A 25,226-nucleotide genomic window follows, 5' to 3' on the forward strand; every position below is an offset into this window, starting at 1 on the left:
AAAAACAAGAAACTTTTGTTAAAAATTTTTTTTTAATATATATATGTATCTCTATTAATCTTTTATTTATTTTTTATTGCCTTTACTTTAAGATCATTTTAAAGTTTACGAAGTAATTTCTAGAAAAAATGTTTGAAAAAAAAACAAGTACTTTTTTGCATGTAATTCAAATCTGCAATAAAAAAACATAGGTAACTTTTTAAAAAATTCAATATCTGGTTTGAATAGTCCATTTCCGACAGGTACAAGAAGTTGAAAATGTCATTGTTTGATAGATTGTATTCGATTTATTTGTCAAAACTTTTAGGAACTTTTTTTATAAAAATTACTTGCCTTTATTTTGAAAAAGATGTACAGGCGATCTGGGACATCCTATATATGTATTATTATCCTATATTTACAATTATCAAATAAAATATCTCACATTATAATACATAATACATACACACATTGCACATATAATGATGTAAAATAATGTTTTTTGCATATTTCTTTCAATTTTTATGTATTGTTCATTGATGGAAAACTCGGAATAATAAGAAGTTAATAATAACTGTTTCTTAATAATACCTGACATTACTCTTGAATTTTACTCTTCATAATACAATCATTTCTACTCGCATCGTGACCCGTTTGCGTTATTTATTTCTTGGTACATTCTAGATTCAGCTTAAAGTATTCGCACTTCGTAATCTCGTGGGTACCGCACACGAAGTATCTTAAGAACAGTAACTCTTGGAAGATGTGCGAGAGAAAGAAAATGGGCAGGATAAAAATTGTAGAACTTGACGGAAAGCGTTGGAATGTTACGATAATTCATGACACCTTCTAGTTCACGTGAAAAGATACAGCCATCCATTTATTCCTTCTGTAAAGAAACGGGAAATCTGTTGTTTTCATGAAAATATATCTCAACGGTCTTTTTTAACATTTAGAATGTCTTGCGGAAGGAGAAAGAGAGAGAGAGAGAGAGAGAGCGAGAATTTTATTTTATTTTCATTTTATTTATCCGTTCATCTATTTTATTCCATATATTACGCCACGTATTACAACTTGTCATGGAATATTTTATATACTTGTATACTGAACGGATATCATAAATCCGTCGTAACGAATATTTCAAGTTGGAAAAATGAGGGGAGGAAAAAAGGAACTAAATATTCGATATAGAAATTCCAACTTAATTCGAGATCCTTGCGAGAGATATCCGCTTGAATTTTACAACTCGATAAGGACGCGTATCGCACCACCTCGTTAACGAAATGGATTATCGGACGCGAATTCTGATCGCGTTTCATAATTCATCCACGCGGATGATCGGAACAGCGCGCGAGATTTCCGTCGCTTCGAGATGCGACAGACGGCTCGCGCGTTCAAAATATATCAAATTATCAATGAAGCCTTTCAACTGGAGAAATCGTGCCGCGCGAGCGACGATAATGGGCGCTTTATGAGCCGATAATGCGGTAACCGAATTATATCTTGCAACTGTGCGCGTCTTGGAGTAGGTAGATGCACTTCGGTAGTAACGTGCGCGATAGTAACGCGTCGCAACTCTACGTTTGCGCGACCGTTACGTATGTATGCTTAAATGTGCACGCCTGAAATGCGACGAACTCGCGGTTGTGCGCTAATACTATCACGTCGTCACGTTTTACATTTAAATGAGCTGCCTTACGTGAAATTCAGCAAACATCTCGATACAAGTTCAAGTTAATCGCGCAGGTAAAACGAACATGTTTTAATTGTAACACACGTATGGCCGGAAATATATTTCAGTTATACTTTATTATTTGAAAAATAACCGGGGAGCACGCTATTTATAAAATACACATAATAAATTGATTTCGACGCATCCTGATTATTTATATAAGATCGTTTGCATTGATAAACACATCAACGTCAAAGGTATAACACCGACTGTCGCGAAGAGCGACAGCGTCAATAAATGAAATCTAAATCGATAATGTTGTCAGTCAATTAAAGTGACTTTATTTCACCCATTTTATTCACTTATCCATTATTAATTTTCTTTACTTGTTATTCTACATTTTCCTCTCTTTATTATTTTGAATCAATAATACACTTTATCAAAATTGATTATATTGTAGTTCGCGACTTTAACTAGCTGGAAATTATTCATGAATTCGATTAACGAGCATGTAGTCGGATGCCTGAGTATACGGAATATCCGGTCGATACTGAAAGCATGGTGTAACACAATTAGATTTGCTATTCTATAGTATTTTCCAAAGCAACGAGAAATATTCAATTTTGACGTACTCGTATTTAACGTGATCAAACTTAATTTGTGAGAAACAGTATGCGAGAAACAACGAAAGAAATCTCAGCTTTAAGAATGTTTTGATTCTATAAAATCAGTTAAAAGTTATCGAAATTTAAAAACTGGAGGCTTCTTGGAGGTTTATTCTTTTCCTTTCGAGTCAATGGTACAAAATTTTAATCACGAATAATCGAATTTTGGCTTTGAAATTAGCTGCAAAGAAGAAAACAATGAAAAATTAGATTTATAATGGTTTTGTAACCCTAAAATGATCGTTCCCAATTCTACTTATTGTATAACTATTTAATTTAAATCTATCGTAATAAAATCATGGAAAAATCTATACATAAATTCACTTTTGCCATCGTTCATCACAAAGCTTTTCACTTGATAGAAAGATATAATTAATCATATTTACAATTTTAGAAACAAGTTCATTGTAAGAATAGATTTGTCAATTTCACTGAAGTTGTGGAAATTTCGATCTGCTCGCGTTACTAGATTATTCAATTGTTTTCGACCAGATTGCAACAGGCCACTCAATCAAATGCTTCAGAACGGAGGTTCCGTTCCTTTTAGGAAAGAGGGAAAGAGAATTTAACGCCTCGAAACACATTACATTGTATTAAAAATGCAACAGGCTGCTCGTCTAACATTCACTTTCAACGAGACAGCGTTAGACTCTACTTTTTATCGATTTTTTACTTGAAAGCGTTTGCAAATTTTTTATGTAGCTTATTGGCAGACCAAATGGCGAATAAATAAAGTTTCAAACAGTTTGATGCACCTGCGTCATATAGAAAAAAAATCAAATCTGCAACCACTTTTATTTTGTAAATAATAATCCACCAGCTATCATGGTTTCTGTGATATCGAAAAATTGTACCAATTTATGCCGTAACTTGTTAACTGTCTCTTTTATTGCTATCCGCGTGGTTTTGAAAACCAGTGATGCGTAGCAATTTTACGTAGTCTAAAAAAACTAATGAAAAAAAAAAGAAATTGCGAAAGTAATCAAAATAAATGTTTTCAGTTAGATTATACACCCTTTTGACAGAAAGTCGAGTTAACTCTATTTTGCAGTGCATCTCAATCGTCCTGTCCTGACGGATTGATACTATAATTATCCTATCGTACGTTCAACGTTCGTGTTTTCCCTCCGGTTTAATGGAATAGGGATCGCACAATTAGGAAGGCGCGATTTATCCGCAAACAGCAAGAATTTAACGACATTTGGGCCGGGCTCTCTGTCCGGTGTTACAATGCCCACTGGAGACGCGCGCGGTTAATCTGCTTAATCTAGCGTGTGGAGCGCCATTTTGGCGATGCGCCAATCTCGCCGGATTTCGAGCCCGGCCGACCAGGTTCTCCAGTGGTCGAAGATCATCGTAACCGTAGTATAATAGCACCGCATCGCGGAGAATGGTCGGCAATTGTCCGACGATTGCTTCTGAAAGAGGCGATGATTGCCAGTTCTTTGGGTCGGTGCCTCCCTCGATAGTCCAGTACGTATGTTGTACATACCTTCCTGAGAGCGCGCGCGCGTGCTCTAACGGAAAGATAAGACCGTGATACAAAGTTTCAGCTTCTACCGACAACGCTCGGATTACTGTAATTTCCATTTTACGCACATACGGCAATTACGAGTTCCACAGTTATTAATGTAGATCTCTTCATTTTTGTGTGTGATAAAGGGCGACGTTATGACACCAGCGAAACTCGCTGGTGCAGCTGCAATGTAGTTTTGCTGCGACAACAAGAATCTTTCTCTTCGCGTGTCCAGCGTGAAATAATTAACGCAATTGCGCGCTCTCTTGGCGTACTCCATCGCCACTCAAAACATTACAAGGAAAGTAGATAATATCACACTATTGTCCGGACGGCGGATTCCGGTTTTGGCTGAAATGGCACGGAAGTTCCCTTGATTTATGTCCGGTTGTAACGAGGAAGAGGGAGGGGCGGCAGCTGCGAAAAAATAATTCTTCCGCTCATCGCGCCACGTGCGCAGCTTCAACCGTGACATAAATCACAGCAAAGCCGCCGTCTCTCACACCTCGCGATGAGGCGGACGGATGATGCGGAATTACCGAGCTGCACTTTGTAATATTAAAAGTCCGGATAATGTATCACTATTAAAATGTAGCAGCCTGAAGTTACGTCTCGACGGCAGCTGCTAGTAAATTTTTGTTTCTGCGCTAAGCCGTCGGAGATACTATTTTCGCGTTTAAATAGTAGAAGGAATTGCAGTTTATCCTTTATACATTATACGCTTTCATATAAATTTTTGACTGGAGCGCGCGAAATTTATCATTATTAAACATTCGTTCTGCCAGACCATTGTTTTGCCGATCTTAATTCTGAAATGTGTGATTTATTACGAGCGAATATTTCCGACGTAATTAATTGCGGTATATATTTACAGACGTAATTATTATTACTTAAGCTTGACATTTAATTCATTTGTGATTTTCTTCTGGCTAAAAGCTAGGAAAAGGATGTATAATTTAATCTTGCTATAATTCTTTTCTGCGACCACTTTGAAATATCATAATGTATCTTGCAAGTATATGTATACTTTTCGCTGTAGAATATATATATTTTTTATATATTCTTACGTACAGACTACAGTAAGTCATAAAATTCAATTGGGTACGCCAGTTAAAGGTCTAACAGTTAATTCTAATTGACTCAATTTATAAAAACAAGTTCGTAACTGACACACTTTGGAGTTTATTTGTTATGCTGATTATATCGCATCTGCACAGTGCAGTCGCGCCTTCTTTTTTGCACCAGGCTGATGATCAACATTTCTGACGCATAAAATATTGGTAGCTCGGATTTCTTGTCGAAAACGGACGTATTCGCATTTGGAAGAATAAATATTTATATGTATAAATAGGAACCGAGAGGCGCGCGCGGTGTGCAGTGGGCGTCGTTGATAAAATAAATTAAGCTCGTTAGATCTTGCTCAGAGAATCAACGAGGACGACTCGGTTTGCAGGTCGCGTTTGCTTTAAACCTTCGCAAGCGGAATTAACTGGCAGGCAACGCCCATCTCGTGGTTTTACCCCAAGCCGCTCAGCGAGGCTTAATTTGGCCACGCCGAATAACAAGGTGGCGAATAATCCTGTACTAGGTCAATATAAAACAAGCCTCTTGTAACACGATGCATTCAGTGTGCAATGTAGAGTGTATCGTCCGCAATCAAAATGCCTGTCGTGCAAGTTGAGAACGTTTGATTTGCACGTAGTCGCGAAAAAACTAATATAACTGTTATCCACGTGACAAAACGGCAGAAATAAAAGCAACACTACCGTGTTACTGTTGAATTGTTTCTTGTCGTAGCGGATAAGTGTCCGATATAATTATAGTGAGTATAGAGCGAACCAAACGGAATAGAAAAGTCGTATGCCATTTTCGCAATAATTAACGAGGAATTAATTTATGAGACTTACGAACGAGCGTGCGTCCGCGTGATTCGGCGACAAAAGACAGCCCAGCAGCATTCATGGTTTCTCGGTGCGCGGCACGAGGCAATGGGAGGCGCGCTGTATGAACAACAATGGCTATGCACGAGCGACACGTTGTTGTTTACTGAGCACGCCTCCCACTGCCACTCCACGCGCCTAACAACTATAAACACTTAAAGTCTCTTGTCGCAAAATCACGCGAACGCACTCTGATTTATATACCTTTATTAATTATTTTGAAAATCAAAATGGCACGGAACTACATGTAATCTGTTTGGTTTAGTGCGCTCGACCTACTCACACGATGATTGTGTCAATGATTAAATACTCTGTATACATAACTTCAAGGGTTTTTGTAAATTGTGTTTTCACAAAAATTATTTATTTAGCCAATGTAAAGTGCACGGAGAAAAAGGTTTATTTAGATTCAGTATTTTTATTTATTTGACTGAAATTTGTTTCATTGAAATAACATATGCTTGTACGAAACATTATTTATTTGAACAAAAGTTTCGTTATTTTGTTAAAAAAATCTCTATTATTTGACAGAAAGAACACTATTATTTGAAGTAATATCTTTCAATCAAATAATATATTATTTGAATACAATAAGTATACGAACAATGAAACAAACAATTTATTTATATGAAAATTTATATGGCAAAATATATTGAGAATACATCTTTCGTTTCAAACAAATGATTTATTTAAGACGAACATGTATATTGTTTTCAATTCAAATAATCGTACTTATTGATTTAAACATTGGTTTGTTTGGACCATTCCAAATAACAAATTTGTTTGGATACAATAAAATTTATTAAGTTTAAAGAAATCGTTTTCTCTGCGTGCTATTCAAAATACTTAGCAAACCAGTTCAATCAAAATTATAACACACGTTTTGTAAATAGAACACTTTCACGTACAAACGTGATGTTATTAATTACTAGTTCATAGTTGTCCAACATTTTAATTTAATTATTAATATATGTTAATTATTAATATGTTAATATGTTAATTATTAATATATTAATAATTAATTTTCTAATTTTCTTATTACATAATTTTATTTCCACTGTGTCAGCTGAATTTCTAACTTTGCTTGTACACAGAAGCATTATTGACTCGTGTAAATAAAAGCGGAACAAGCGCTCTTAACAGAGGCAGAAGCGAGCGCATAAAGCGAAAGGATATCCGACATTTCGTATGAATAATCTTTTGCTTTTACTACAAAGCATTTGCTTTCTGTTGTGTACTTGTAAGCACCATCATTCTTGGAACTAGCATCAATAACGCAGCCACATAGCTTACACAGGATTACAATATACAAATCATACTCTTTGCCATTCACGTATTTTCACAGAATTTACTATAATTCTTCAATCACGTAGAAATAAATTAACTTCAAAAATAAGCAAAACGCTATTGATATATTCGCTTTATAAATCAAATCTTTTTAATTATTGTATAATGACTGCATTTTATACGCATAACGTTTGAAAATATTTCATCGTGATTCGCAAAAAGTTCAAATATGTTTCACATCACATTTTCCTTTTAATTGCCATAATTCCGAATGAAAAAATCAACCTAGAAGAAATTTAACATGGCTGCCGTTAATTGACAATTAGTGCGTGAGGTATGGCTCAGTTTCATCATTTCAGGTACAAGCGATTGCATTGTACAGCTTTTTGTGAACTAGATTAATATTCGCTATATCGTAATTCTTGCATCGATCTGCCGTCATGTACTGAAACTGCACGATAAAACACTCAAATATTGAGGCGTAAAACATACTTCAAACCATGAAACCATCGATTTCCTCTCACAATTTTTCTGCCACTTTAATCCTATGCAATCCCATGATGCAATATAAACCACTCTACAAGATTAAACCGAATATCGAGTAGCTAAATCTGTATATTTCGACCGCTCATAGTCGGTGCAAAGACCGATATATGATCGATAAGACAAAGAAGATACGTTTCGTTCGTTACTGGGTTACGGAGATAATCTTTATTTATCACATGCTAGTTAAACACACGAAATTTCTGAAATTGATATCCAGATATCCTAGTTCCTGACTACGTATTGTCTCTCTTAAGCTTTGTTATCCATAAAATGTCAATATTGGTGTATCAGTCCCGGTTATTGGTTTGTGGTATTGATAATGCCAAAGTGGATATCGACTTTTTTTTCAAATAAAAATTTGTGTTTGGTTCGCTTGGAAATCGCAAGTATCGGAAGTGATATTGATTGGAAGATTATCGTTACCCAAAGCGTTGTCTTGAAGGTTGCAACATGTCAGCCATATCGAGTTACGACAAAAGGGAATGGAATAACGTGATACAATTTTTGTATCTTATGCTCGCGAAAATTCAATGAGGCATCCCTATTTGTATAAACATGCAAGGCTTAAAAATTTTTTTTTTCAAATATAAAAAAATAAATATTTTGTATTTCCGATTTTTTTATGATAGTAAACGACATGAAGTTTTTCAGCCTGTATTATTTTGCCTGTATTGTTCAGCCGAAATTATTTTATCTCTTCTGAGCTATGAATTATTCTAACCGTTCTATTATATTAATTATTCTTTTTATTGCAAGAAAGTAACACCACATGTCTCGGTCATCGAATTGCTAGGATGCCCACATGAAATGCAAGGGAATTTAATTTTGAATCCTGGCTGAGGCGTTATTTTTTCGCAATAAAATTTCTTATAGTTTTTCTGAGAGGGGGCGATTTTAATGTAGATGCTTCCGAGCATCAAAATTATTAAATCGTATTTCAGCATCATGCAATACTTGTGTTTTAAGGGACTGGACTATTCGACGCGCAGTTTGCATAAGCCAGAGATTGTAAAAAAAGTTGTAAAAAATAGATTTTAAAATTATTATTTGTCACTAAGATCCGCCGTGATCGATGTAGGCAATCTCATATTTATGTTTAATTATTATTTGTTTCTACATGATACGTCGAACCGGCAACACAGCGCAACACCGTTTGCATCACACCGTTTGTATTTTAACGACAATGAACGGTTTTATTAATAGAAGGTCATTTTGCGTAAACTTAAATTGGTAATATTCGCATAAGCTTCGATGCGATAATTCAGGATGGCTGATGACACGATGGTGAACTTCTACTCATGTGTACGCCATCAGCGATTTACATTTCCGTGACGTGACGACGGGTCTCCAAAGATCCTCGAGAGCGTTTAACGTTATTCGCCGGACAGCCGCGCGCGCGCACCGCAGAGGGCATCTCAAAGGGTTAAAAGTTTGAGATTACCAAGAGCGTCCCGCACATCGAGTTTCCTGGGAGTTTCCGCAAAGCAACCAGGTGCAAACAGATCTGATCGCCTCGAATGCACGGAACTCCCGGGACCTCGAGGCGAAAACAGTACTCTTTCGACTTGGATGCCGTAAGTTTTGCACGGAGCGGAACAAAAGAGGGAGGGCGACCGATGATGAGCAAGTTTTCAATTCTTCGACCCTCGCCGGTTGCAATTCTTCAATCGCCTCTTGATCTTAAGTTTACTTTTACATCGACATCTTATGTCGATCTTCACTTGTTTACTGAGTTTAACTTCGCGTTTCTAAATGCGTTTCTTTCTACCTAACGTTGCCCGAGGGAATGACGGATAAAAGATTGCGCGCGAATTTGATATTATTACTTCCCGCTTTTTACTGGAATTATCGATTTTGGGGGAAGAAATTTCGAAGCAAAAAATTATGATAAAATCAGTGTAGACACGTGTGTGATTTTTCTTTTCTCGAGCACATCGTAAAGACAAATTCGTTATTTAACCAAGGCAAAGATCTTGAAAAATATTATTGATGAAATAGATGAAAAAAAGAAATTGAGAGATAAGACAAAAGAATATCACTTACCGAACTGGCAACGATCTCCACCTCTTCCGAGAGGACACTGGCATCTCTGTCTGAATGTGCCTTGCTTTCGTCTGATGTTTACGGTATTACCCTCGAGATCCACGATACCGTCCTCGTCGTCTTCGATCACCACATCGACTTCATCTCCGCGAGATTGCTCGATATAACAATTTCCAGCCGGGCCGCAGTCCAAGGAACACGCTGGCTCAGTGCTCACAATACTCTCCATCGTGGATGGCAGTTTTTGCTCCAGATTTGGGCCCTGAATATCCACGAACAAGAAATATCATCACTGATTTCATATTGGATTGCTCCGTATCGGTTTGCGCGTACAAAAATTAGGATTTAACGTTGAGAAGAAACTATAAAAAAAAAAGAAAGCCAATTTTCCATACGTCTATTTATGCGTAGAGAAAATTATTCTAAAATTATAATTCCGTTGTAAATGCACATAACGCGTAAATAGGCGCGTTTGCGCGTTATGTGCATTTAAAATTAGACAAAGTAATTCCGAAGTTTTAACTATTTATTTCTAATTACCCTCTAACACGCTTCATTAGAATGTGGAGTTGTGCCTCTTAATTAAATCATTCGAAAATATTCACAGTATCGCATTTAACAGTGTCAAGTATCACATTTATCATAATTAACCTATCTGCATTAACAAGCGTAATTTTCCCGCAGGGATGACTGATCCGCACAGTCATTTGGGCTTAGCAAACCCACGAATCCGAGCTCAATACACTGCGGACATTCATATACATTAACATCTACATCCGACACACTCTCACCCGGGCATTTATGAGCGATAATGCAGTGGATAGTTGAAAGAAAGCAGAAGCTTACTTTTCTTAGAAGGTTAGCTTTTCTTAAAGAGAAGAAAAATGATTGGAAACTAAATAATATATGTGTGTTAAAAAATTAGTATATTTTTTTATTTAAAAAAACATTGTTGAATTAGGAAACTCTCTCTTTCTCTCTCTCTCTCTCTCTCTCTCTCTCTCTCTCTGCAAACTTTAAAGAAATTGCGTAATGAAACATAAACGTCAACATACCTTACATAAGAATAATTTTAAGTAAAGTTAAGATATGCTTGGATAGAAAGCACCAAGTTAAACCAAGTTCTGTGAAAGCGTGTTTTTCGCATAGTTTTGAGTATAACAATGTAAAGAAGGTACACGAGTTTAGTAAGCAACCAAAGAGGAGAGAATATTATTTATGGCTTGACCCGCTTTCTGACATCCACCTCATCACTTATTGATCCCTCCGTTCACTGTTGTCGATTCGGAGCCAAGAAATTTTCAGAAATAATGGGATAGCCTGCTGCATGTTAAGAAAGCTGCAGCGGATGTGAAGTACCTGTTGCGCGACTCATGTTTTTTATTTGAGGAGGCTTTTGAATAAAGATTGGCCTAGATGCTGCGAACCTCATTCTTAATGCTGAGACTTGCGAAATATTAAATTTATTTATCTATTCGAAAAGTAGAATCATTCGTGAGTAGACCGCGTTCACGTTAAATTAATTTTATCAAACAGCGTGTTAATTTGATGTCATCGAAATTTCCGTGTGAATTCAATTTTATTAAATTTTAATGATGCCCCATGTAATCAATCACAATGTTAATATTCATTTGCAATAATTTCGATTAATTTCTATCATTCGATATACATTTTACATTTGAGTAAAATTGTAAAATTAACTTACATTGATGTGTTTATCTTTGTTTCACTTTTAATTTTGTTACCGTCACGGCAGAAAAAACTTTCTAATGTTCAAAACGTGCATGGAACGTCACTGCGCACAACCGCAAGGCGACAAAGTTTTACGTTGGGTCCTTTACACATCAACAATCGGTCAGATCCTTAATGTCACTGTGCAAAACTTTACGTCCTTCGGGTGTACCGAGAATATTAATTCTAGTTCAAAGGAAGATTCCTCAGTTGAGAACATTCCGGCTTGTGCTCGATTTCACCTAAACGCTATTTCTATACCTTGCACACAGATACGTATACCCATTTACGTCCCTTTACGGAATGTTCTATTCTGGAGTGCTTAACCCAAAGACAATGTTCGATCGATCCTCTCCATTTAGTGCGAACGATGACGGCATGTGAACACATCGATTAAATCTTTGCCGTTAGTGTGAATTCTTGCGATATTGACTATTCCTACACACAGTATCGAATATTTGCTCTAAATCAATAGAATTAAGTTTGCATTTGTATTCACATGTCAGTTAGTCAAATCTTAAAGCACACAAATCGACACGTGCACACACGGAATGTTCCGAAATTCGCGAATCAAATGCTACAGCAAGAAAGTTCTGGAAGAATTAAGTAAAAAGTAATTATTTGTAGATATTTATTTTAAGAACAAGTTTTTGAGATAAAGGTTTAAAGCTGATCAATCACAAACTACGTTTAGACAGTCGCATGCTCGTGAGTTACTAATACTACCGCGCCAGCAGTAGTCGGTGACCGCATGACGAGCGACCGTTTGTAACCTCTGATTGACCAGCTTTAAGTTTTTTATATCTCGAAACTACTTCTAAAAATAAAAATCTGTAAATAGTTATATTTTTTTATACTTAATTTTTGAAGAATGAATTTTTTCTTGTTACGGTATTTCGCGACTTTTAAAACACCCTGTATGTGTACCACTTCGAACAATTGCATTTAAATTTTATTTTATCTCTCATTTTGTTTGAAGAAAGATTGATAATATGAGTAATCAAATTTTTAAAAAAATATACATTGCGCAGGAAAGTAGTAGGATTATTGAAATTTAAAGCTCGTTATTATCGCGTTCGTATTAGCATTATAGCGGATTCACTTTGCGCAATAAAATAGTAACTTCCCTGACACCGTCTCATCGTATTTTTATTATACATCAAAGGTCTTGGATTTTTCAGCGAACACTCCTCTGAAATTCCACATAACAAATGGTTGCGGTACAACATGCAAACACTTACGAAACAATACAACAAGCTAACCCGGAAAATATTGCGAATAATGTTACCTGAGACGTGGCGCGCAGCTCGATCCGATCCGCGCCATTCGCCTCGTTTATCTTCGTCGCGTTCACGGTGGAATTCTCGGCTGGGGCATCCAGATGTATCGTAAAGGTGGCACCGCGCATATAAAGGATGTCTTCGACCGCATCCTCGTCATCCGCGTTGTCCGCGTTCGCCTCGTCGCTCTCGGCCTCGTCCACGAAGTCGCCGAGCTCGCTCGTTGATGGCGATGTCGAGTTGAGTTCTGTAACGGAATAGCCGTTCATTTTGTTAGAAAAACTGTCGGGAACGAGCGTAGAATATCGAATAAGCCGCGGGATAACACTGTTGTCAGTCAGAATCGTTTTTATAGAAAATTGACATCGACAAATTATCGAATTTCAAGATTTTTTTTATTGTTGCATTCTTTTTGCCATTCCAATTAATTTTTATTCTGTGTGCTTGTTATCGCGGTTATTATATTTTCTGACAGTTTTACGCCGCATGGCTTATGTATTTATAGTAATTGTGTAACATAATATTATTTTTGTTAATATACCATAATTTTCTCTTAAATATTGAAAAATTTATTACAAACAAATGACTGGCATTGTGTTATACAGCATCAATTATCGTTTCTAAATTTATCAAAAAATATAAAATCAAACGTTCTTTCTATTTAATAAATAATTATTAAGATAACATGTTTGCGATCCTAAAATAAAATTCAAATAGAGCAAATATGTATAAAAAGATTATTAAACATATTAAATAAGAAATAAATTATTCTTTAAAATAATAATGAACTCAACAAAAGACGGTTATCAATTTTTACGCCATCTCGACTCCAATCTTCAAATCACTTTATCTAGCTATCAAAGCCAGACGCAATTAATTATTCATTACAGTCCTTCATGAAAGTGCAGTTTTTCCACCTCATTTGATAACAAATTGCTTTGTATTAATTAAAAAAAATAGAATACTAATGGAACATGGCATCCATCATCTTGTATTAATAATGTAAAATAACTTAATATGGCGGTGAACCATTAATTGAAATTGATATAATTTCGCTGAATTCCGATTCGATTTTATTCGCGACCGTTGTGTTTATTTGTGCAAATAAACGAAACGCAACAGTTTTATTTTCGAGTATTCACAATTTCAAAAATTAAGTATAGTTACAAAAAAATAATGAGAAAGACAATATTATGTTTAAAACTACAATATGAAAAAAATAAGAAAGAAGAAAATATAAATAGTTTTATAAAGCAAGTTTTATAAAATAATCCAATATTAAAAGTAATACAAAAATGGGTTTCTATACAAAATCTATTAAAAACAAACTATTTAAAAGCAGGAATGCAATTTACACAATTTTTCTTTGAAAATTGCATAGTTTAAACAATAGCGAGTGTACAAAATGATCAAATATTACCCATAATATACTCACTATTATTTAAACTATACAATTTGCAAAAGAGAATTGTGTAAATTGTAATCTTGCTCTTGAATAATTCGTTTTTAATATATTTTATTCAGAAAATGCCATAAATGTATAAACTATAGGTTTTTATTTCTTTAATTACTTAAACAAATCGTACGTATCAGAATTAACAAAGTGAACCATTTAGTTTCTCAGAAATGAGGGGGAGAAGGAGATTGTTTTAAGAGACATTGATTTTTCTCTAATATATTTAGCGAAATTGGAATCTCGTAAAAAATAAAACTGATTTTCTTCAAATATTACATCGTGTCTTCTACTAATTTCAATCTTTATACGAATGCGCGATTGTTACGTATTCGCTAAGAATCCACGAACTAGCTGTTGCATAACGCGACCAGTTCACTGCACGTGCAACTGGCGCGACAGCGGTGATGATAGCGGGGACGGCGGAACCGAGGTGAAGGGTCGTTAAGAACTTATCCGTTGGTCACACATGAGTTTCCACGTGTACAGCACACACGAGTAGTTATGTCGGCAGAGTAGTGGATAGCGCTTCTCGAGTTCCTTGAACGCTGACCGAAACTCGCTTATACCGTCTATATTGCCATAGATGGAAGCGGAGAAACTAGAGGGAAGCAGAGAGAAAGAGAGAGAGAGAGGGGGGGGGGAGGAGGGTAGAAGAGAACAGGAGAGAAAGGGAGAGGGTGAGAGCGACGACGAGGACCAAAGCCCAGCATTGGATCGCTCGAGGCAAGCTCGCGATACCGAACTTCGGGGCGCTTATGCTTGCAGGTCGTCCTGTCGGTGTAAGCCGCGCACAACTACGTGCGCCGCATCGGAAATTCGTGTATAGCGTTAATTTGGTTATTACCGGGCTTGCGGAATAATAACGCCTGGCCAGCGAGCACGACCAGCGCGAGGGCGGTGGCGGCAGTATCGAAAGTCACCGTCGAAACGGGAGATGCATAGCGCACGGGGATCGATGCCACCGGGATAACGTTGGTTTTCGAATTCCGTATTGGATTTCGTTTTTGGGGGGAATTTATTTGCGCCGACCGCGGCGAACTGTGTTGCGCTCCGTACACCATGTTTTCGAAGCAAAAAGCGATCGGTGGATTTCGTCGAAACTTGAAACAGTCGGTCAGTAACTTCCTGAATATGTAACATAATATTCTTCATGAATAAAACCGACGAGTTCGCCGCCGCCATTGCCGGTTCGCGAACTGGTCGAAAGTTTGCGACCCATCGACACTCGTATGAAAGAGATGTCTTTTTCCAAATTTTTTGAACAGTCACTATTATGTATACAAATGCGTATAGAAAAATTTCGAGTCACGTACAGCTTTTGGCAACACGTTTTTGACAATATTTCGAAATATATATTATTTTTAATGTTATTGCTTTGATATGAAACATTTTTTTTCTTAATTCTTTTTGAACAATTGTGGACCTGAAGATAATATTGAAAATAATAATAATCAATTATTTACAATATAGAAACATCCATTATATAAATTATGGATAAGTAGGTCAGATTAGATAAAGGTTTGTTATTCGTGTAAACACAAATAATGATGTTTGCAAACAATTGTAGTAATTACACTCAATAATAGTTACTTCGTCCGAAAGCTACCGACTTTTGAGAGGACACTCGACCATTTCTTTTCAACGAGGTTTTCTTGTGTGCCAAGGCTTCTGCCACGATACCTGCCAGTGAATCGAGTGGCGGGCAAGCGCCGGCATTTAATCCCCGAGCATTTAAAATTTAATGGGCCTGTCGTATACGAAGCTTCCCCTGCCAGGTGGATGCCTCTTGAACTTGCTCGAATTCAAAGGCCTTTGACGCCATCCATTTTTATTCAAATGACGCCTGATAGACCTTAATTGATGCTAATCTCAATTTTACCAATTCATAAAATGGTGTTCCTAAAATGTAGACGGCGCTCAACGCAGAGGTACAATACTTTGCGGCAATATGAGAAATTGGATAACTTGGATAAAGATTTTGTCTTAAATACGTATAATTTATATTAAATTTTGATATATTTTTTAATATTAAATTAGGTTTTTTTTGTAATCAAGTATATTCTAACTCCATCTCTGTAATTTTAGTTAAAATTAAAACACAAAATTTAAATTGAGAATTATGACAGAAATCCTGCATTTTTCGCGATAAGATTATTTCCGATAAGATGAAATATAAGTTTTTTTATAATCTGATAAAATAGTATCAGTAATACTTTTTTTCTACAAATTAAATATGTGTAATAAATAAAAACTAATCGAAAATAGTTACTTAGAAATATATTACAATGATAGAATCTGAAATATTAAAATGTTAGAACGCGATATATGGATGACCTACATATACCCACACGCGCGCCTTACGATATAGTACTAAAATAGAATCTATTGCGGGAACCCACTTTAATAGTCGTGATAAGCAAGATTCTGCTACATCGTAGCTATATGTTTCAAATTATATTAAGTCATATCAATCCGTTAATAGTAATAACTATTTAAGGTAAATTTAGAAATAGTATTTTATTATATATATATATATATATATATATATATACTGTATTGCAGTTCAAATTGATAAAATTTTTACTTTCCGTAATAATTTGATAATTGGAAATAGATTCGAATTGGGCAGACAAGATAGATCAAAACAGATTAATTTTTAATAAACTTTTTGCAACTCTGCTATATAAATAAGTAAGCAGAGTAAAACTATTATGATTGAAAGAACTTTATTAAAAGTTTATTGATTTCTTTATGATCGGCTAATTTGCTTCATCTCTTGTTTGGAAAGTTTTTGGGTATTTATTATTGAAAACATAGTTTGAAAGTTCAACCGTTTTTGAAAAATCTTGCAGACGGACAAACAAATGGCCAGATTAACAGTGTAAAGTAGTTTGTTACGTTGCTCTACTTGATAATTAAAAACTCCAAATTAAAAATGAAGGAAACATGTATTCTTGGTAAAACATTCACGTAAAAGAGACTACAATTAAATTATTAGAATTAATTGCATTTGTTAGATCGTGGTTTCGTTAACGAAACTTATATCTCAGCCAGATCTGATTTCTGCGAGAATGTTAGTCCAATCAAAAATTACAATCTTGGATTTGCGCAGTGCAAAAATTGTCGGCGAAATGTTGATTTTCGCGAATTAAGGTTGAAACGACCCTTGAATTCAAAATGAAGCTCGAAATGCATTTCGAGCATTACGTCTCGCAACGCGGAAGGAGGCGAAAGCAAATTGCACATAGCTGCTCACGGAGTGCAGTGCTGGTATCCACCATATTTAAAAAGCCTTAAGAGTCCCAGGCACCAATCGTTGGAATATTCCTGAAACTTCGACAATTCCGATCGGAACGCGTTTGCAGAGTCGATTTAGAAAGGATGCTCATAGTGGCGCGCGTTCCAAGGCTGGCCGTAATAGCGTTATTAAAAAAATGACGATCAAAACGATCGAGAGACGGTCGACATTACGGCAAACGAACGCACAAACGAACGAATAAATGAACGAACTATTAGAAATCAATATTAATTATTATTACGTTCCGTTTGTTATGTTCATATTGCACATCTTCGTCAACAAATGTAAAGTTTAACAGTATGTTCGAGATTTAAGAAAAAAAGTTATAAAAAATATATTCATATTTTAATTTTTTAACTTGAGTTAAATGTCGAGTGCCTTATGAAATACATCTCTGTATTTTCTTTCTGTTCAGAATTAATCAGAAAAATTTAACAAAGAATCGTTTTTACAGGGAATTTTGGGTCTAATAATTATGTTTAGTATAATAAATGACATATAGATTATAAATCTGATCCATTGCTGAAAAGAGTCTCCAGAATCCATGAACCAAATAAAAAAATATTATTTAGTATTTTTTAAATATTTCAAAGAGTATATTTGTATCTTGATTAAAATACAAAAATATTGCTATTATTGTAGAAGACCAAAATGTTCCAATCCTGCAAGTCAATGTTGTTGAAAGATATACTCTTTAAAACGTTGGAAAAAATGTACTAAATGATATTTTTTTATCCGATTTACAGATTCTAGCAACTTTTTTTCGGTAATGGGTATCAAATACTCAATTTATCATTCGTCTATCGATCAGTGTGATTCATTGCGAGAAGCATAAAATGAACAAGGTTTTCTTTTAATTAATATTTAAATTTTGTCAAAATTTGTTTATTTAATGTTAAACATAAAGGCGTATGCATGGAAGTATTAATTAAACTCAAGTTTCTTTTGTATTTTGTAAATTTAAATAAGCTTATTTCATTATTATTTTGCTATAAGTAATCAATTTTTAGTCTTCGACGAAATCGTTAATTTTGATTATGTGTTGTGATCTAAGATTTACAAATATTTGTTACCTGTTTAAACAATGCCGCAATTGAACCGCATTTGTTACACAATAATATCGCAAATGAATTGCATACATACCGCGCGCAATGGAAAGCTAATATTAGGATACATGTTTGAATTGGCATAACAATGAGTATTAATTCAATCATATAGTTCATCATGCTTCATATAAATAAATAGATAAATAGGCAATGATGGAAACATCATCAAAGCAAGAAAACATTTAATAATTCTTTATATATTGCAATTATTATAGAATAAAATTAAGATATTATTTTAATGTCAATTTTGATCAATATTGATCAATTTTGGTCAGTAATTGCATATATTAGCGCATCATGTCAATTTATATTAACTTAAATATTAAAGCTATAAATGTGTGTGCGCTATATAAATGTCATTTTCTGACATAACTAAAATAGATCAATTTAATTATCTATAATACAATTTAACCAAAATTTTGAAAATTCTAAAAAAATAAAAACTGGATTATATTAAACAAAATTTAATTTAATTTAATCTTAATTTAAAATATTATTTTTTAAATGAAATCAAGCGCAAATATTCTGTGAGAGCCGTTAATTGAAGAGCTGTTAAATTCTGTAATAAGTATTTATATCCACTTCGCTGTTGTCGATTAATAAACATTTCTAGTTCTAGCGGAGTAATATAATAGTATACTACATCAATGTCTATTTCGCAAATATTCCTCATGTTTCATGGGAAATCTCTGGAAAATTGTGTTAATCCCGGCAATACTCCTAGCGATCTGTCATACGTGGATTTTCATGACTTAAGTTTTCGAAAAAAACTATTAATATTCGAACTTTTGATCACTTCACGCTCTGATTAAGAAAACTTTCAGAAAGTTTATGAAATGCTACATTTTATATTTCTTTCCACTTTTCTATTAAAAAAAACTTGTTTATTTTTCAGTCATCATGCGATATCTTAAGTAAATTATAACGAAACTGATTAAGCACTTGTTAACCTGTAATTCAAATTAAATATTGTATAATTTTATAATACCAAATATTATATCAAGAGTTATATTTTTATGAAAAAATGATATTGTTCTTTAATTCCTTGATAAAGTTATTTGTGTTTAAGCTAAGTATACAATTTAAAATAGCAAATATTAAGAATTACAATCTTTAAAAAATCTTTGTTTTATTATTTTTTAAATAGAGAAATTTCTTTATAATCGATTTTAATAATAACATTTTTATTTTTCTTGCATAAATAATGTTTATGAAATGTAAATGCTGTACGGCACTCTTTCTCTCGCTCCCACCTTCTTTCTCACGATCAATTCGATTTACGACCAAAGTCACGAAACGTAATCCTGCTGTAAGTAGAGGGATATGCTCGTATGAAGATATATGGTCGCTTGAAAAAATTGCTCAATATGGCATTTTAAACATATTAGTTTGGAACGTACAGAAAATTACTAATATAATCCTATCTGGAAACTTTCATGTTAAATCGATAATCGAAATTTATTGTTGATGCTTTTTCGTAATGCTGATTGGCTCTCACGCCGTGCTTTCTTTGTGAGCTACTGTCATCGTAGAGGTCGCATTTTGACACTTATCAAGAATTATGTGTGTATCGAGTTAATTTGTAATTTATAATATCAAAAACGCGTAGCGCGCGCCTGTTTTGCTATGATCTATAAAATAATATTCGTTTTCTTTGTTAAAACATAAAGCAAGAAAAAAATATACGTTATTAGTTATTAATAATTAAATTGTGTTAAAATGAAAAGTTATTACTTAATTTAAAAATTTTAAGAAAAGATTTATAATAGTGTTAAGTAATAATATAATATGCTTGAAAAGAAAATATTATCGAATATTTGCATTACTACCAAGCTATTTACTGTGTTAGATAGATTGCCTATTGACTAATTATACAGTCAATCTATCAAAGTAAATGGTATCGAATATCTATAATGAAACTAATATCGATTAATCATATATCTATATTTGATAAAACTTATACTGATTATCTTAATTAATTATTGTCGACTTAATTTGCAGCGAAAACTAATTCATCTTACATATGTAATATTGTAATTTCTACAAACAAAGTTTAATAAATTAATTAGAAAATTAATTAAAAAATGATTACAAAAAAATGCCCATTCATTTTTGGTTGTAGCATATAACTACATTTTTTAAAAATTTGTTAACAAATGAGTCATAATTTTGTACTGCCTAAAATAATGAAATTACAAATTTCTAATTGCTAAAGAATTTCTGTTTAATTATAGAGAAAAGCAATATCATAAATTAATAATGAGAAAAACTTAATTATTTACTTAAAATTTCACTTCTCTTTGGAATTATCGGTTCTTCAATCATATATATTTATATACGGATTTTGTAACTAAAGGGTTAAAAATTGTTTAAGAATGTTAGATTAAAGGTCGAGGAGGAGCCTTAGGCACTTTCTCAGAAACGACGACCAAGTTTTGTATGCTACGTAAGTTTTTCCTTGGTGAAAAGAAGATAAAGTTTAGTTTTTAAGTAAACGTTAAACATTCTATATAGCCCTAATACCGAAACTGATTTGTAATGCAAGGAGCTAATATATTTATCTATTTCTTGTATTACCTATAAATAGTAATGATTGAACATAATCAATTATTGAACGTGTAATTATTTTATAGAGTATATTAAATTTACGCCAATACAAGTGATAGAAATCATATATATTTCTTCTATTAATAATATGTTTTGCAAAATTTATGCATTTGATTTGTATTGTGCGCATAGTGTTTGAATTTCAATAATTTATTTTCATACGATCCACTGAGTTATAATTATTTATGAATTTAATTTTATAAATCACACTATTTAGTGTGGTATGGAGAATAAAGTGTTGTAATAATCAACATGAAAAGTGAATTTAAATCATTAAAATGAAAATAACGTTTTGAAATGGTAACAAGACGGTTGGCACTTGGCGTTTGCTTTTACAGCGCGCCATTGCACCGGATCACAAGTCACCGCATTACCATTCACCACCATTCACTTATTGACATTCGAACGAGCAGGTAACGATGCGTATCGCTTCATGTATCATTGTATTACTCCTCGAGATGCAATTGCGACATTACAATGAGTAATAAACGCTGCACCTTACGATTATTACAATGATTGAGTGATTATTAGCCTGCATAATTTATGATTTATTAATAGTTCTTTGATGTATTTCTTGCGATTTATTCCTTTGATAGGAATCTATAGGTACTAATTATTTTTTTTTTATACATAGAAAGAATGATTTTGTTAAAGCATTTAAACATTTTTCTAAATATAAATCTGAAAATAATTTTAGATAGAAATAATTATGTGAGACGCTCAAACTGTTTGCTAAAATGTTAAAACTTTTTAAAATATTACTTATCATGCTTGAACATTTTTTTTATGTGTCATTGTTTAGATTGTAATTTTGCCCGTACAATGTATTGATCTTCTCGTGTGTTAAAATATAATTTTCTATTTTCTGATCGTGTGCATAATGTAATCCTTGAATTAAATAATCTACTAACCAGCCATGTATCGGCAATTTATTAATAATCATTTTTATAATTTAACGAATCAAATATTCGGCATTCGTTTTGTGTACTGAATATTTTGCAACGACGCGAAATTGGCTTCGCATTTCATTGCATTAAATTTTTTGCAAGGGTGACGAACTGGCCAGTGTGCTCGGTACCTACACATTTTTAAAACCGATAATTACTTTTGGCTGAAGATACTTTCCTTCCCCTGAGTATGATCTTGACGAGCTGGGAGGGGCAGTATTTTTTCTGAGGGTGCAAAAACCTAACGACACGGAAACTAAGTACTCACCGCCGTCGATCTACTTACTATAGATATTAATTAACTAAATGCAACTGGTTCATCGCGTCACGCGTTAGCTTTGGAAGTACATACCATTAATCGAATTAAAGAATTTTTCTTAAGGCCTTTAATGGTTATCTTACAATTAGTTGATACCAACGTACAGTAGAAACATTTATAACATATTACTGTTATTTAAACAAACGCAAAATTTTACTTAGAAAATGCTACAGAACGCGTGTATGAAATTTTGAAAAATATTTTTAACAGAACTTAATCAGAAATTAATTAACTATTATTAGGTATAATGTTACATAGTTAAAATAACATTTACAATTTAATATCTTATAATAATATACATATACAATTTTAATACTTTTTCGAAAACTTGAAAGGCTTGATTTTGTTAAAATTCAGATTTTGGTTTACTGTTTGGCGATTGTACTTCCGATGTGTTTAACGAAATAGATCATTGAGGCGTTGCTCGAATAATATCCTTACAGCAAATGCATCGTGGCACGAGGTGTTACCGGCCACACAATGTTCGTAATATGCGTATTTGCGTGGCTTAAGCGACTTCAATAAGTCGCTCACAAATCAGAACACGCTATGTCTTCGCCAACAATTCGATATTAATTAGTAGGATCGATTGATTTGAATTCTCGTCGCTCTTCTTGTCTGTTAATCATTCGATTGTTATCGCCAGATGAATTACATTTAAGCTGGCTCGACTAGATTAACTGGCAGTTTAGCGCATTGACGAGAAGTTGAATCGCATTTCCTGGATTGCCTTGTTAGGTATTAGCAATGGATATCTTCTCTCGTTACATCTAATCTGATTTATGGTATTGCCTGTAATATATCACTTTAGTGTCTTATGTGGATTGTGAGTAACCTGTAAAATCGAGTCAATTCGAAATGTAATTTTTACACGAGATTAAACCCGTCAAATTCAATTCGATCGAATCTATCTTTTTTCGCTTGGAGGCTCATAATCTTGCTCGGAATTATCAGCTCTATTGACTCATTGACTCAATGTGCCAACTTGTCTGACAGAACATAATATCTTATCACGAGCTTCATAAATAGGAGTGTCGTAGTGTCGCGCGAAAAACCTATTCATAACCATGGTCTGCGATTGTAGTTATTCACGAGTGAGTGCAATGTGAGGCCCGACAAGCGAGACATTTTGAAAGCAGCAAAGAGCTTTGAAGCGGTATTGGCACCGGCGCAGATACCTAACGGTGATATAATTTCTTATCCGTGTAAAATTACGCCTTCTTTTCCATTTATTTGGATAGTTCTGTTAAGAAAATTTGAAAAATAATAATTAAGGAACAATAATCGCGAAGACCTTGTAAAAGTTGATTTTCTCGCGAAGATTTTTTGCATAAAATATACAATTATTTTAATAATCTAATTGAAAGACAAATAAAAAATTCGACTCGCGTAAGAATTATCTTTTGAAACACTTATCAATTTCTGCGCTGCTTTAATTTTAAATTATGTGTTTGTGTTACAGAATCATCGTAGCTGCGTGACGCCTGCCTACGCATCGAAATGGTGAGTGATGAATTTTTTATATTGCAGTAATGAATCTGTGAAATGTATGTAAGAGGAATACTTATTTATTAAAACCTAAATGAGAGTACGTAAGAATTGACAAATATGACAAATATTTTGAAAGATTTATTGTTCTAAAATAAATAGACTAGAATCGATTGATGGCTAGAAAATTAATATATCAATTCGCGTTTTTATTATACGATTTATTGCAGCTTTTATTTTTAACGTTGATAAATAAGTGTGTAAAATTATTAATTTAAAAATCAGTAACTTTAATGATTTAATCATATTTAATATTAATAAAAAGTTTATTTAATAAAAATGTAAAGGTTTCCGTTATACAAAAACAGAATTAAATTTGGATTTTCTTAAATTAAACTCGAATTCTCGGAAACAATGTTTTTGACATAAACCGGCAACACTCATCACACAATGTTTAAAGAACTGTGAAATTAATTATGAGAGAAGAATTTTCCTTAATAAATGTTTTGCCATTAATTCTAAAATTAGTTTTGTCCTATTTAATGTAAAAATAGCTGAGAAAAGATGGGTACAATAACTGCTCCTAAAATAAACAACAGAATTGCTCATAAAATAGATAATAGAAAAATTAAAGGAAAAAAGAAAAAAATATTTAATATTATTTGGACAAATAATGTAAACATAAATGAGTATATTTTAGTCTTTAATTGTTTTATTTTTTATAGACAACTGTTTTTGGACATACAAATTTTGCTAGCTCAGGATATCAATTAATTTTTAAATTATTTATAGTTTCTTATAAAATGTATGTGCAAATTTATAAAAAAAATAACTTTATTTTTTATTGACGAATTGCATAAATATAATTAAATAAATAAAATAAATATCATTAAAATGTACAAATATATTTATTTGTATTTACACGTAACAAGTTTCAACATGTAATAGCGTACTTTATTTTTAAATATACCTGTTTGTAACTTTCTGATAATTATTCCATCTACGTATTTTTTAATGAAAGAAATAGGGAGGAAACAGAGAAAGAAAGGAGGGAGAGGGAGAAAAAATAGAAAAGGAGGAAGAAAGAGAGAAAGGAAATTAATTGTCAATCAATCAGTATTTATCTTTCAACGCTTTTAGCGGATAATCCGATAAGCCATTAGCAATCACTTATCGATTCTAAATATAATTTCTTTATTAATAATATCATTTAACAAATGCTCAGGAATATCTACTATTATATCATCATTACTTACTTATTTTTATTTATTTAAATATTTATTTTATTATTTGCAATAAGTGAATCGATTAATATCTAAATAATAATAACATTAATGTCTTAAAAA

At 33.3% G+C, this 25,226-nt stretch overlaps 2 protein-coding genes across 3 annotated transcripts in view; one reads left to right on the forward strand and one right to left on the reverse strand.

Moving 5' to 3' along the window:
• LOC105203657 overlaps window positions 1-25,226 on the forward strand; it is a 168,300-nt gene that overhangs the window by 76,489 nt on the left and 66,585 nt on the right. Inside the window, exons 1-2 of one of the 2 annotated variants that reach the window (XM_011172526.3) lie at window positions 23,188-23,576; window positions 23,855-23,895. In XM_011172526.3, coding sequence (XP_011170828.2) covers window positions 23,893-23,895 — 3 coding nt within the window. In that variant the 5' untranslated portion in view covers window positions 23,188-23,576; window positions 23,855-23,892. Of the gene's footprint in view, window positions 1-23,187; window positions 23,577-23,854; window positions 23,896-25,226 lie in introns of those variants that run through there. The other variant, XM_011172523.3, reaches the window with a different exon arrangement.
• The window catches only part of LOC105203659 (pikachurin), a 118,654-nt gene that overhangs the window by 68,680 nt on the left and 24,748 nt on the right, over window positions 1-25,226 (reverse strand). The window contains exons 4-5 of the mRNA XM_026134187.2: window positions 12,668-12,906; window positions 9,649-9,910 (exon numbers count right to left, since the gene is read on the reverse strand). Of these exons, the coding sequence (XP_025989972.1) occupies window positions 9,649-9,910; window positions 12,668-12,906 (501 nt within the window). The remainder of the gene's footprint in view (window positions 1-9,648; window positions 9,911-12,667; window positions 12,907-25,226) is intronic.

Source organism: Solenopsis invicta, chromosome 1, assembly GCF_016802725.1.
Source record: "Solenopsis invicta isolate M01_SB chromosome 1, UNIL_Sinv_3.0, whole genome shotgun sequence".
In the NCBI taxonomy this organism is placed as follows: Eukaryota; Metazoa; Arthropoda; class Insecta; order Hymenoptera; family Formicidae; genus Solenopsis; species Solenopsis invicta.